Consider the following 15,642-nt stretch of genomic DNA (forward strand, 5'->3'; position numbering starts at 1 on the left):
GTATGTTTGTGCATACAGATGCACCAAATACATAAATTCGATACATTTGAACAACCCGCGACGTGAGCCGTTGACAATCTCTCAGGGACTCAAATTGGACTGTATTCATGAGTATGGAGACCAATAAAAAGTAGGTGTTAGATTTACCGGTATTCCAGTTACATAGCCCATTAAATTTATTGCGGCAGGGGGTCCAGGGCTTAGCCCTTGTGATAAGTTCAGGGGTGCGAAGCCCCCCTACGAAAAATAAATTTGGGAGTTTAAGAATGTGAAAAAAAAACATTGTCCGGAACGAAGTTTTGTTATTTTTCATTTCAGATCAGCATCTATTCACAGTATTGTCGTATACAAATTTTTGATTTATAAGAAATTCAAAAATTGAGAACACGATTGTCGTATACTCAATTTTTGAATTCTTTATAATTCAAAAATGTGTAAACAACAGTATTTAATAAAATAAAACTTTTAACGTATTTTAGATGAATGAACATTTTTATTTTAATCGTTGTTTAACTTTAAAATTTCAATGGCCCGATTGGGCATTTTTTGGAGTTTGCAAATTTTGTGAGAATATTGTCAACTGAGACCATTTGGTGCCTTTGAACAAAAAGTAAGGCAAGGCCAACCAGACGGTCCCCAATGTTTCAAGCGTCTCATTGTGGAGATCTCTCGCAAGGGAGCAAATCAACAAAGTGTTGGGCCTTAGCTGCGAAAAATTATTTTGAATTTGAGTATTATAATTGAGTGATTTATATGTGTTTCTTCTGTAATTAAAGTACCTGATGCCGATTCTAGACTGTCGTTCTTCCTTTTTCTTTATAAACGATGTAAGCTTTGTTTGGTTTTTTTTCTTCTGATCCATATTTTCCCACATAAACAACTCTAAGATTTTATTGGATCAAGAGTCCCATCTGATAAATTTTGATCCCGATCACATTGAAATGGAAGTATAATATCAAAATTTTTATTTATTGGATTTGTTTATTTCTTAAATTTACAAAAGAGAGAAATTCTACTATGTGGGAGGGAAAATCCCGTTGATGATCAAAAAAATTCTAGTGAGGCAGTTGCCTCATTGCCACAATGGAAGCTACGCCCCTGCATAGAAATATATTGAAATTAGATAACATTTTTAAAAAACTAAAACATACATACATGTATGTGGATTTTGTTTATAAAAAAGAAAATGAAAATATCGTACTTAAAATTACAAGTTGAATATGATGGGTGATATGTTGACAACCTTTCCTCTTTATGTATACAGTATATTTTAATAGTTTCAATGATTTTAACGGATTTCTGGCAGGTGACTTAGACAACTCCCTCCTAAAACTAGAACCATTTTAACAAGACCTTGGACTTTCAGTAGGATGTAACGATCTATTTCTTGCGTCAAAACAAGTTAAAATGACGCTGGTTTCAAGCGAAATATACACCGATTGCGTAGTCTTTCCTCAAAAGCCAGACAAATCCTGTTAATTTTAAAGAGCCATAGCTGAGTGGCCTCCAATGAAATAAACAAGCCTACGTCACATTGTCGTTTGATTCAACTACCCAAAGTCCAAGCTCTTGTTAAAATGGTTCTATTTATATTCTGTAGAAAACTACACATTCAAGAAGAGAAGATAAAGAATGAGCTTGAGACCCAGGGTTATTCCGTGGTCCCCGGGTGATTCCACTGGAGGAATGTGACAAGTACACTCAGGAATTCCGGACCTGGCTGGACAGGTTTGGGGAGGATTCCCCCGTACGTAAGAGGTCCGGCATCACGCATCAGTACAGGACGTCCCACTCTAACGCCGCCTGGCGGCTCAGACTTCACGCCAAACCTGTGTTCGAATCCATCTGGGGCACGGAGAAACTTTTAGCTAGTGTAGACGGTATGTCTATATCGGAGCCCCCGGAACAAGGCAAGAGTTTGCTACAAACATATTCTTGTGGTTTTCCGGTTTACAATAGCAAGGGATCATAGAAACATACACGTAAAACAACTACTGGTAATGTTTTATTAATCTTCAAAAATAATAATTACACACAATGTTAATAATGATAATCATGATTAAAATTATAATAAAAAAACCCCACTGAAATCATTCTGTAAAACCATCTAATTTCTTGAAATTCTGTAAGAGAATTAATCCTGAAGGTATCGAGTTTTGTTTGAATGGGTTTTCATCAGCAGCACTTCTGGGTAAAGTCGTGATGAATGAAAACTAAGTCCACTTTTGGACTATTGTTTAACGAATTCAATAGATATTTAATAGATTGAGAGCTAAGATGTAGCTAGGTTTGTTAATGGTTTAATATACCGGGTTTTCGGGGCAGAATAGAACCACTTTAACACGGCCTTGGACTTTCAGTACGATGTAACCATCCATTTCTTGCGTCACAACAAGTTAAAATGACGCTGGTTTCAAGCGAAATACTAGTACACACCGATAGCGTAGTCTTAGCTCAAAGGCTAGACCAATCTTGTTGATTTGAAAGAGCCATAGCTGTAATGCTAGCAATGAAATAGACATGCCTACGTCACAATGCAGTTTGACACAACTATCCAAAGTCCCGTAAATCAATTCACCCTCTACTTATTTGTCAATTTTTAGGTCGAAGCAACTTCTCCAAACCTGAGAATTGTTGGTTTCACCTTGACCAAGGGAGCTGGCGAAAGGGACTGCATGCGTACCAGGGGGCGGTCTATTTGGAGGAAACGACCCCATCAGACTACTGCTTTAGAGTGCTCGAGGGCTCCCAAAAATACCACCAGGACTTGATGTACACTTTCTCAGATGTCAATGAAGCAATGGCAGGCAAAGATTTTTACATTTTAAAAAATCACCACTTAAAATTCTACCAGAATAAAGGGTGCGCGAAAAAGAAAGTCCCCGTCCCCAAGGGTGGACTGGTGCTATGGGATTCCAGATTGGTCCACGATACCCTAGCCCCCGTAGAAGGTCGGCCTCATGCCGACAGATGGCGCTTTGTTACTTACGTTTGCATGACCCCTGCGATCTGGGCTTCGAAGATAGATTTTAAGGTCAAGAAGATGGCTTACGAGGAGATGCTGTGTTCTGCTCACTGGCCATCTCAAGGGGTCAAGCTCTTCCCGGGTACACACGAGGATGAACCGACAAAACACAAGCGGATCGAGATGGTAGAGGAGCAGCCCTCGATAGCCAGAACGAGGCTGGTACAGCTACTGGCGGGGTTGGAGGCTTACGACTTCACTGATGGACGTCCAAATGGACCCTACTGGGAGCCAAGATGGACCCCGAGATAGAGTAATAGGAAGGCGGTCGTCCAAGATCCACGGCGAGTTATTTCTCTTAGCTCAGGGCAAACTTGATATCTTAAAAAACTTATTTGTTGAACACTCCGTTTTAAGAACCTATTATTTAGCAAATATCTACAAATCCATTTAAAGTACGAAAAGTCTATGAACTGAAGTCATTTATTATACAACATATAAATGTAATTAACGTGAAGATTGCGACTATTGCACGTTTCTCGGTTATACATGTGCAAAAGAATTTGTATTTATTGTCTTCCTGATGTTATCTTTAAACAAAAAAATGCTTTCTTTGCTGATTTATGTAGAATATGAGGGTATCGACATTGCAGATTATATACATAACCCGCGGTAGCAGGTTGTGTAATTTTCTTCTGCAATGATCGCTACAATCATATCCCGCATGAATCATCAAAGAAAGCATTTTATTGTTTATATTTATATCTTTCTTTTAACAAATTTATAAATTGATTTAAAAATGTACCTAAAATTCACAAAATTACTGTAATGTACATCAGTATGTTAGCTAAAAGAAACAGCCAAATAGTCTCCTATGGGAAATTTTAGTCTGACATCATCATGATTATTTCGTGCAGTGCGTAATTTTTCTTAGGTCGCTGTAGGTTTCGACCAATCGTTAAAGGGGCGCGCAGATTTCAGTCCTGTCAGTTGTTTGACAGTTTCAGTCACTACATAGGTTTCGACCAATCGATAAACCTTACGGGACGTGTACATGGTGTAGATTTCAGTCTGGCTGTTTATTTAGAGCTATGCATTAACTATATGTTTCCGTAAGAAATAGAGGAAATCATACTCGGCTAATGTTAACTCAACACCAATTATCTATAAAAGTACTAGTACTATTATGATATAGATTGAATCATATCATATTCTCTCCTTTATTTATTAATTCAATAGGTTTCACAACTATGGAGTTGTAATTTTTACACTCGTTTGTTAACTACTGATTCATTTACTAGTTCAATATTTATTTGGGACTGATTTGACTAGTATACATGTAACACTTACCAAGGGCTTACATATTTATAACGCATTGTCTACGCTCCTGGAGCGTAAAATTTTCCGTCTAAGGTTGTAATGTCCGATTGAGAATTAAGGCGGTTAAAATGTGGATAAAAAAGAATTATAATCAAAATACTTTAACCGGTTTTGAAAACAATATTTGACAAAAGAAAAACCTCCTTTAAAGTTTTTGACATGTTATTCGAACTCTTGATCTACAGATTCGTTCATTCTATCTTTATTGTCTCCCATAGGAGATTGCATGAAGTATAACATTTAACACAAATAAAAACAGCGCATGAGTGACAAAGTTAATAGAAATTATAGTAGAAAAGGAATATAATTAAATACGTCCATTGCAATTGCTGGGGAGAACATATTTCTCCGGATTTACTATTATGGTAAGTTTATTGAGTAAACTTTAAGTGTCTGTAACACCATGCAGCCGCATCCCTTAGAAAACGGAAATTAAAGGATGTGCAGGCTGTGCTCGTTGTGATAAGATACGGTAACAGAGAGAAGTTTTGATCCTAGTAGGAATAGATAGAGGTCTTGTGGACAAAGACCGCAAAGTTCGGCGCTAAGTGAAATGTCAAAGTCATCAATCACAGTGTTCCACCAAGCGTCTCGAATAGCAACGTTCCTAAGCAAACGGTCGAAATGTGCTGAAACATATTGGTAAAGCAACTGCCACGCACAATACATATTTCCGGAGGTAAGGTTGGAAGACTTCATAGCTTGACAACGAGTTTACGGAGTTCTATCTCGTGTATGTTGGATGTAAATTTCCAAATAGCAAACGGGGGTCTTCCTGCGTTTATGGTGTGAAATAAGACAAAATCGGGGTCAGAGAGCATGCACTGACGCCTGGAGTCGATGTTGAGGTTGGTTACAGCTGCCTTGACAGTTTTATTCCAGAGATCCTTAGGGGGTAAGTAACCAACTTGCAGGTAAATCAAGAGATGTTAAGTGAGATTGTATCTAGCCAAAATGTTGATAACGTCGTGAATGTATCCAAATTGTTTTCTCTCATGTGATTTGATGTAAGAAAAGAGTCGGTGAAAAAAAATCTTCTTAGTAAGAGTTTGGGTGTCCAGGCTGGCTAGGCGGGCGAAGAATTGAAGTTTCCTTTTGTCGATTTCAGATGTTATTGGGAGAGGCCTATGGAGTGATTCGCATATGTCAGATCTGGCACTCTTTGGGAAGCCTATTGCATGTTTGCAGATAAAATGCTGAAGAATGTTTAGATCTTGCTAATCTTTTTTGCGTAAGTCGTACCATAGTTCACAGCCGTACACGATGGAAGGGAGAACAACTCTGGTGTAGAGCCGGGATATGTATCTGAGTTGAAATGTTAACGTATTATTTTTAAGGCAAAATAAGCTTCTCGCCCTTTCCTACAGGCGTTAGCGATTTTATCAGTATGGACAAGTTTTGAGTGAAGGTGAATACTTGGGTGATTATATGTATTTGACAGGTAGAGAGGGTCTGTACCTAGAAACCATGTAACATGCGAACCAGTATGTGGTGGTGAGGGGGTAAACCGGAAAACACTTGACTTGCCTGCATTAAACTTGAATCTCTTAATCAAAGACTGTTTGAATGCTGTGGTGAGAATATTTTGGATGGCTGCAGGAGATAAAGCCATGCAGGAGATATCGTCCGCAATGGTATGGTTAGAACTAGTAATACTCTAAATACCAATATTTGAATTTCTTGAAGCAGGCCGTTAATGAAAACTAGGTACAGAAGTGTTGAAAGGATTCCACCTTGACGAATTCCTTGCGAAACAAGAAACCAAGATGATCTTGTTTGGTTTAATACCACAGAGCACGAGGCGTTGGTATGACAGTCGTCAATAAGAGTCCATAGACGTCCTGAAACACCAAGGCGATGTAAATTGTACATTAGGCCATGCCTCCAGACTGTGGTGAATGCTATCTGTGTATCTATGAAAGCGACATACACGGGACTACCAAGTTCTAAGTTGTGACAAAAAGTTTCTTGTAAGTTAAAGAAAACCGTGATGCAACCTAGCTTTGGCTGAAATCCTTGCTGTTGAGGGTTTGGGAAATCACTAGTAAATAATACATAAGTTTTAATTCTTGAAAGTAACAGTTTCTCGAAAATCTGTAGAAAACACGGGAGTAAGGCTATAGGTCTGTAACTGTCTGGGGATTTCTTTGGTTTGTTGACTCCCTCTGTGTATAGGGACGGTTATGTCTTTTTTCCAAGAACCAGGAATTTGGCCAATTTTAATTATTGAGTTAAACAGATGTAGTATGCACAGTTTGAGTTCTAATCATGCGTGGATTATATGCTCATTTTGGTTAAGATCTATTCCTGGAGCTTTTCTGAGTTTCAAATCACGGATTATCAGTGAGATTTCGTCGATGGTGACTTCACCTCGTTGGATAAGATTTTCGCTTATTATGTTAGCAATTTTCATGGATTTATATGAGTTTTCAATGTTGTAGTAAAAGTCGGAATTGAATGATTCGTTAGGATTCGTCATTTGAATTGTAAACGTTTTGAAAGTGTTGGGCTAATGCGTTAGTCATGTTACCAAGTTCTATTTCTGGACACACACGGGAACTGCGAGGACGCTGTCGTTTGATTAGTTTCCAGAATAGTCGGACGTCGCATTCGGCAGCTTCGTCGATATCCTTAAAGACCTTAGTCATAACGTCGTTGTGTGCAGTTTGAAGCTCGTTGCGGAACTCTCTTTCTTCTTATAAGACTTGTGACACATTCCGCGTGGTCGACCTTCACTTATCCATATCCTGCGTTTTTGTCGTTCCATATCATGCAGCTGCTTTACTTCCGGTGTCCATTCCGTCCATTCGGTAAGGTTTGTATCTTGAGACTGGAATGGTTTTGGAAGCATCATCATGTAACCAGTAGGTGAGATCAGAACAGAAGGTATCGATATGAATGGCACAATGGAGAATTCTATCGAACAAGCTGATAGCTTCTTCGGAAACATGCTTTTGGTACGAGTCGATTTTACACGATTTTTATACCATGCAGGCAAACAGTTCAGTGATTTGTTTGACATACAATTTTTAGGTCGGATGTCATTAGACATTATCTAGAACAGGAATCTGATGCGATATGTTTCCTTTGATTTGCAGTGTTGATTGATTGAGGTTAACCTCGTTTCGTATATTTATATGAATCACCGTGGGTTTGTGTATATTATAAAATTATACATGTACATTATTAGGGTCTTTCGATCGTTTCCAACGGAAAATCCTCTTGTTATTCTACGGATTCTTTTTATTATTATAAGGGTCTACCGTATCCTTCTGTTATTTTTCGGGAACATTTTCGCACAATTTTTTTTTCAGATAAATTTTGTGCACGTTATTTTTCGTAAACGGCTCGGTCGATTTTTAGGAAACTTTCTGATCTATATAAATATTTGTTTTCCTTCGGACTGAAATGTCACATTTTCATTGGTATAAACATGGCACGTGATTGCCTCATATATCTCTATATTTGTTCTGTGAGAAATAATATTAGGCAATATGGCCGTCATTGGTCGACGCTTCGCTTACTCATTTCGACATTTCATAGTATTTAATACATAAACTGCATGCCGTAAGTTCTTAAAGTATTTGGAGTAGTTGCCCTTTGAAATTCTTTAAATTAGAGTAGTTGCCCTTAGAATATTGACGTCACATTGTTTTGTGTGGAGCAGAACAAAATGACAGCGTCGAAATTTGCTCAAATCTCTGCAGAGGAAAGGGAGAAAACATTTAAAATTGAATAGCAACAAAACATTGTAAGTAAACATGGGTGAAGCAAGGATTTTTAAAGAATATTTGAAAGGTGAGATTGAAAATTTTGAAGAGTTTAAATGAGTTAAATTGGACGAGATATTAGGCATCTTGTACATTTTTACGTAGATCATCGCTATTTGTGAATAAATATGTCGCTTGATAGTCCTCGAGAAAACAAAACACTTATTAGGTTAGTTACTGACTCACTACGGAAATATATTGGGTTGATCAATCTCATAGACGGCTTTGCCTCGCCATCTATGAGATTGATCAACCCAATATATTTCCGTAGTAAGTCAGTAACTAACCTAATAAGTAATAATATACGGCTATAAATGATATATAAATAAATTCATATCTTTATATTGATATATGTATATGTATGTCTATATACAAATTGGGTATATATACATGTATCTCTCTTCACATACATTAAAGGGGCATTATTACGATTTTGGTCAAAAGTGAGTTTTCTGTTTTAATGTTTACAATGCTTTAGTAAGGCATTTTTAATAGGCAACCAAAATTTGAGTGTCATTTGTTGAGTTATAAGTGATTTACAAAGCTTACAATTTTTTGCTATGTAAACAAAGCTTTTGTTTTCATTATGGATGCTGAAGTGAAAACTTCAGTTCTAGACATAATATAAATGTGTTTAGCATTAGGAGCTTTTTTATGCTTTAGATGAATATAATATATACCAAAATCGTGACTATGCCCCTTTAAACAGCTTATTGGTAGAAATTCAGAGGCATGCGAGTCAACTTATTGCGACAAATTCTTTGTTGTTTAATGTCATAATTTTTCATAGAGTAAAAAAAGACATTCTCTGCAATAAAACGCCTGTTTGTTCGAGTTACAAACGCGTGCCAAAAGTGAAGATTATACCAAGATGGAGGCTGTACCGAGACGTGAAGCGAATGGGACTTTCTATCCCACGTCAAACTGTAAATAACAGTTAAAAATGACTTATGTAATACTTTGTTATGTTTCCTTTTGCCTTAAGTACGGTTTGAATGCGCTCTGGGATTGAATTGTAAAGATTTCTAATGAAATTCACGTCGATCTCCATCCAGATGTTCCAAATTGCCTCCTCTAGCACGTCAACACTTTTGATATTGTGAGCTTGTTTTGCAGTTCAATTTTAAGTTTTCACCACACGTTTTCTATTTTGTCAAGATCTGGACTTTAAGCTGGCCATTCCATACAATTAATTTGGTTTTGATTAATATCTTCTATAACGATTCGGATTCGATTGACAGGAGCATTGTCATCTTGGTATATGTAGTCATTATTTGGGAAATGACGAGCAATAACTGGCCAGACGATGTTTTCAATTATATCTATATATTTTGCAGGATAAATGTAACCATTTTCAATTGTTATGGTTCCCATACCTTCGTAGGTAATACACCCCCATATCATTAAACTTATGCGTTCTCCGTGACCGGGATTCAAACAAGGGGGTGTCCATTCTTCTCCTGGTCGTCTCCAAACTAAAACACACCCACTTCCACCTTACACTCGTCACTAAATATAACTCTACTCGAGTGCTCATGTACAGTTTTCTGTCTGTTCAATTTACACCATGCAAGTCGCTTTTTAGCGTTTTCAACACGAATTCGGATACTTTTTCGCAAAACACACTTGTGGAACTTTTCTTCGTATATTTTTCTCTGAATTATTTCGTTTAGACACACATAGTTTGAGGTCTAAAGTCGTGAAATATTGCATATAAATATATCATATAGGGGGTGCCTTCTATTTGCTTTTACGACAGATCCAAGTTTCCGAATATCCCTCTCTGACAACAAATACGGCCTCCCAACTCAATATTGGTTTTCTACACTTCCTCGGTCTTTCAGACGTCTCAAAACTACATACACAATTGGTAGTGGATGCCCTGTTTACTTAGCAATCTGTGTCCCGCTCTATGTAACTCAACAATTGCATTTCTTTCCAACAATGACAACTCTCGTCTTTTTATTGCCTTTGTTGAACTGTCAGGCTATATATAGACTAGCAGACGATGTCACACTTCCGGTTACCCCCAAGGTCAGATTTCTACGTCATAACTTTCAGTTTGCAAAACAAGAGGGATAACTTGGAATATTTAACCGATATATTCACCTATGAACTTACCGTTATCGACGAAAGGAAAGGAAAGAAGGGACTAAATTATCTTCACTTTAGGCCCGCCTCTGTATTTCTTTTTCGTGCTGACGGAAGAAGATGTAGTTTTCAAACCAACCAAAGAAACAAATTTCCGGAATAAAAAAAACAACAAAAAACTCATAACTAGTGTCGACGATATGTCTGCTGTATGGAAATCAAGGAAACACCCACCCAACTCCTACTGACGACAAGATTTAATAATTAAGTCATACCTCCCTTGAACTTATTGTAAACAATTAAATAATTGGATGCAGTAACAAGCACCTGACGTTACACACATTTCTTTTTACTGTTACATTTTTCTCAGTACTATCGTGATAACGGTATTAGAAACGCAAATATTTACAGTGAAACGTGTTAAAACTATTGTGAAAACATTTAATCTCCAGGTTGTGCAGTTACGGGGCACAGTAAAGGTGCAACAGTGTAGCGAATGGCTGTACAGTTAGGCGGAATGTTCTGCTAACATACAGGACAAAATTAAGACAACAAAATAGTCATCTTGATATTATAGAGTGGATTCACGTGGTCTGTTGAAATCCTAACTCATGACATACAGTTAATGAGTCCCAAGAAGGATACACACTTTTACAAAAAATTAAATGTTTATGAGAGAAGCTACTAGTATACAAACTGATCTCAATTTTGATATTTTTATAAATTTATACAATAAAATGGCAATTAGAGGGTTTAAAAATCACCAAAAGAAGTTTTAGATAAAACATTGACCTCAAAAAATACCTACGTTCCCCTCACCTTCCCAAAAAAAATCCTATTCAAAACGTTTTGAATAATCATGCATTTGTTTTATCAACACTCCATGAACCTTTTAAAGGTTACATATATATCAAAATGAATCAAGTGTACTTTGAATTCACTTGAAAATTTACATTTTGTATGTTCATCATCTCAAATTTTCCATTATCATTGACAGTATTGTCCTATACTGTTTACTTTAACCACACCGTATTTTGTAAGTGTGATTGGTGCAAGGATATGTTTGTGCATACATATGCACGATATGTACATTAATCGCGATACACTTCAACAAACCACAACGCGAGGGACTGAGATTGGACTAAGTGTACATGAGCATGGAGACCGATAAAAAGTAGGTGTTAGATTTATTCAATAGTTACATATACCATTACCAGGGGTAATTACAATTACAGGGAATTTATTAAGACGCATTGATTTTTATTTAAAGAATATGATACTTTCTTTGAGTCATATAAGTAAGAATTTTAACAACTTCTACAGGGAAAAGATTCATAGAAAAATATAAAAATAAGATAACATTTTAAAACTAGAATATGTATGTGGATTTGTTTATACGAAGGAGAATGAAAATATCGTACTTAAAATTACACGTTGAATATGACGGGCGATATGTTGACAACCTTTCCTCTTCATGTATACAATATATAGCTTTAAAAATAGTTTGAATGATTTAAACGCACTTTTACCACACACCGTATTAATTAAGTGTGATTAATGCAAAGATATGTTTGTGCATACAGATGCACCATATGTACATAAATCGCACACTTGAACAAGCCACGACGCGAGCCGTTTACAATGTCTCAGGGACTGAGATTGGATTATGTGTTCATTACAATTACAGAGAATTTATAAAGACGTATCAAATTTGTTTTATGAAGAATATGGTAGCTTTTTTAGTCATACTTAGTAAAAATTTTAAGAGCCTCCGCAGGGAAAAGAATCATAGAAAAATATTAAAATTAGATATGATTTTAAAAATATGAACATGTATGTTGATTAGTTTATACTAAAAAAATGAAAAAGTCGGTACTCTAAATTACAAGTTGAATATGACGGGCGATTTCTTGACAACCTTTTCTCCATATGTATACAGTATATTTTAATAGTTTCAATGATTTAAACGCATTTCTTGAAGGTGACTTTTAGACGACTCCTTACGAAAGCAATTTATATTCTGTAGAAAACTACACATTCAGGAAGAGAAAATAAAGAATGAGCTAGAGACCCAGGGTTTTTCCGTGGTCCCCGGGGTGATTCCACTGGAGGAATGTGACAAGTACACCCAGGAATTCCGGACCTGGCTGGACAGGTTTGGAGAGGATTCCCCCGTACGTAAGAGGTCCGGCATCACGCATCAGTACAGGACGTCCCACTCTAACGCCGCCTGGCGGCTCAGACTTCACGCCAAACCTGTGTTCGAATCCCTCTGGGGCACGGAGAAACTTTTAGTTAGTGTAGACGGTATGTCTATATCGGAGCCCCCGGAGCAAGGTAAGTGTTTACCACTAAAATTAAGTTTATTATAGCAAGGGATCATAGAAACATACACGAAAAAAACTAATCTTTCATAAATCTTTAAAAATCACAACTAAACACAATGTTAATAATGATAATCATAATAAAAATTATACTAAAAAGCACTGAAAACTTTCTGTAAAATCATCTAATTTCTTGAAATTCTGTCAGGGAAATAATCCTGAAGGTATCAAGTTTTGTTTGAATCAGTTTTCATTAGCAGCACTTCTGGGTAGAGTCATGATGGATGAAAAATTTTAAAGTCCTCTGTTCAACAATTCTTTAACGAATTCAATAGATATTTAATATATTGAGAGCCAAGATGTAGCTAGCTTTGTTAATTGTTTAATGTGCCAGTTTTTAGGACATAATGATGTATTCCGTAAACCAATTCAGCATTAACTCATTTATTATTTTTTAGGTCGAAGCAACTTCTCCAAGCCTGAGGACTGTTGGTTTCACCTTGACCAAGGGAGCTGGCGAAAGGGACTGCATGCGTACCAGGGGGCGGTCTATTTGGAGGAAACGACCCCATCAGACTACTGCTTCAGAGTGCTCGAGGGCTCCCAAAAATACCACCAGGACTTGATTGACACTTTCTCAGATGCCAATGAAGGAATGGCAGGCAAAGATTTTTACATTTTAAAAAATCACCACTTAGAATTCTACCAGAATAAAGGGTGCGCGAAAAAGAAAGTCCCCGTCCCCAAAGGTGGACTGGTGCTATGGGACTCCAGAACGGTCCACGATACCCTAGCCCCCGTAGAAGGTCGGCCTCATGCCGACAGATGGCGCTTTGTTATTTACGTTTGCATGACCCCTGCGATATGGGCTTCGAAGAAAGATTTTGAGGTCAAGAGGAAGGCATACGAGGAGATGCTATCTACTGCTCACTGGCCATCTGAAGGGATCAGGCTCTTCCCTAGTACACACGAGAATGAAGAGACAAAACACAAGCGGATCGAGATGGTTAAAGAGCAGCCCCCGATAGCCAGAACGAGGTTGGTACGGCTTCTGGCGGGGATGGAGGCTTACGACTTCACTGATGGACGTCCAAATGGACCCGATTGGCGGCCAAAGGGGTCCGAAATACAGTATTAGTAGGACGGGCGTCCAAGACCCACGGCGAGTTATTTCTCTTAGTTCAGAGCAAATATGATACCTCCAAAGAATACATATATACGATGTTAAACACACGTGTACCAATAGTCAGGTATTTCGCAAATATCTACAATTCATTAAAACGACGAACATTTTATCAATTTTATGAAATTCAATTTATATACATATAAATAATGTACATGTACGTGAAGATTAAGACGTGTAGAAGACTGTTGGTTTCTTGGTTATACATTGCTATATTTTTTTGTATTTATCGTCTTCTTGATGCTATCATTAAACCGTTCATTCAAGAGTAATATAGACTGAATCATACCAGATTCTCCCTTTTTGTGAGATGATCTTAATCAACTCTCCTATGCAGTTACTCAGACAAACCGAAAGTGAAACAGTGTTTGGACCTCAGGACAAATCATTGCTGCTGACAAGACTTAGTTCTTGAAAATAATTGATGAATGCTATGTCATGTATGCTAAAGCATTGTTTTTCAAGGAAACTTATTTATAAATACCTTGAAAATAGTCAGAGTTTAAATGGTACGAACAATTTAAATATTTTGTATAGTCGTATGTATTCCTACGCCAGAGTTTGATATAGTCTCGTTCAACTCGACGCTCGGTTGTCTCCGTAAATCCTTGTCGGAGATTTACGGTGTCAGCCGAGCGTTTGGTTGAAAGAGACTAGAGTTCAATATTGCTTGGATCCATACAATATTTGGGGAAATATTTCTATCACTGATACATAGTTTGATTGAATTATTTTTATCTTTAAATACTATTCAACATTATTCATATGGGGGTTTCTCGACATTCTTGTCGAAAAAGTCCAAAAATTCATATTATAAAATGTGCGTATTTCAAATTAGAAAATACATGTTCTTGTCATAGAAAATAACATATCATTGATTTTAAAATAAATAAATAAATAAACATCGACAAAATCAACTCCCGTCAGTTCTTCAGTACTTTGATTTAAAATTCATTCACAAGGTTTTACAACTTTGGAGATGTAATGTTTACACTCATTTGTTTACTACTGACTTATTTACTAGTTTACTATTCACTTGGGACTTATTTGACTCCTATACCTTGCCACAGCTTACGCACGAACGCATTGTCTACGTTGATGGACCGAAGAGATCCATTCGTCTATTAAGGTTGTAAACTAATGTCCGATTGAGAATTAAAAGTAGGATATAAATCTGTGGTTAAACGTGAAAATAACCACCCCACCATCGAAAAAAAGATGAAAAAAAAGAGAAGCTAGATAGCACATATAATAAATTAATCATGAAATAATTAATGCAAATGTACTTATAATTCACTCATTAATGTGCATGCAGTTAGTGTAACTAGTATAAGAGACCATATAGGAGGAGGCTTGGTCAATTCCCATCCCTAGAAAATGTCTTCTCATAATTATTTGTATTTATCAAAGAAAAAATAATGAATACAATATAAAGCTTTAAGAGAAAACAGATGTACTTTAGGTATGTTATGAATAATTCAGTGTCTCATTTTCATTACGTGATTAAAGTGGCAGACATTCTTTGGGTGGCTCCGAGAATATATTTCGTCAAGTACTAGAAATTTAATTTTTTATGCATAAAAAAGAATAACAAAGACCAGTAAAAGAGGCACACATCAATATTAAATCTTTTAACGGTGCTGCGATAGGCAAAATATGGACAACCCTTGGAGATAAGTACATTTCAAGTGTTAACCCAATGATTGTTTATTGGATACACACCACTATATGTGATAAAAGAGCCGAATATATATATATATATAGAGAGAGAGAGAGAGAGAGAGAGAGAGAGAGAGAGAGAGAGAGAGAGAGAGAGAGAGAGAGAGGCTAACACAACCAATATTAGCTAATTTTCTTTAAATTATCCATGTACAGTGAATGAAAGTACGTAATTATGCCATGATGATACAGTACATTACATAGAAGACC

At 36.8% G+C, this 15,642-nt stretch overlaps 2 protein-coding genes across 3 annotated transcripts; both read left to right on the plus strand.

The window, feature by feature from the left end:
• Positions 1–69: 69 nt before the first annotated feature.
• LOC105339929 (uncharacterized) lies at positions 70–14,573 on the plus strand. 2 transcript variants are annotated; one of them, XM_066080481.1, is made up of 3 exons: positions 70–130; positions 12,233–12,543; positions 12,989–14,573. In XM_066080481.1, the coding sequence occupies exons 1-3, from the start codon at positions 108–110 to the stop codon at positions 13,666–13,668; spliced, it is 1,014 nt and encodes a 337-aa protein (XP_065936553.1). In that variant the 5' UTR covers positions 70–107; the 3' UTR covers positions 13,669–14,573. The 2 variants fall into 2 exon arrangements, with proteins under 2 accessions (XP_065936553.1, XP_034338235.2); XM_034482344.2 differs by lacking the exon at positions 70–130 and adding an exon at positions 11,228–11,380 and having other exon boundaries at positions 12,989–14,569.
• On the plus strand, positions 1,224–3,489 carry LOC105340295 (uncharacterized). The gene is made up of 3 exons (XM_066077666.1): positions 1,224–1,227; positions 1,650–1,873; positions 2,561–3,489. The coding sequence occupies exons 1-3, from the start codon at positions 1,224–1,226 to the stop codon at positions 3,275–3,277; spliced, it is 945 nt and encodes a 314-aa protein (XP_065933738.1). The 3' UTR covers positions 3,278–3,489.
• Positions 14,574–15,642: the final 1,069 nt, after the last annotated feature.

The sequence above is a fragment of the Magallana gigas genome, chromosome 3 (assembly GCF_963853765.1).
Source record: "Magallana gigas chromosome 3, xbMagGiga1.1, whole genome shotgun sequence".
Taxonomy (NCBI): Eukaryota; Metazoa; Mollusca; class Bivalvia; order Ostreida; family Ostreidae; genus Magallana; species Magallana gigas.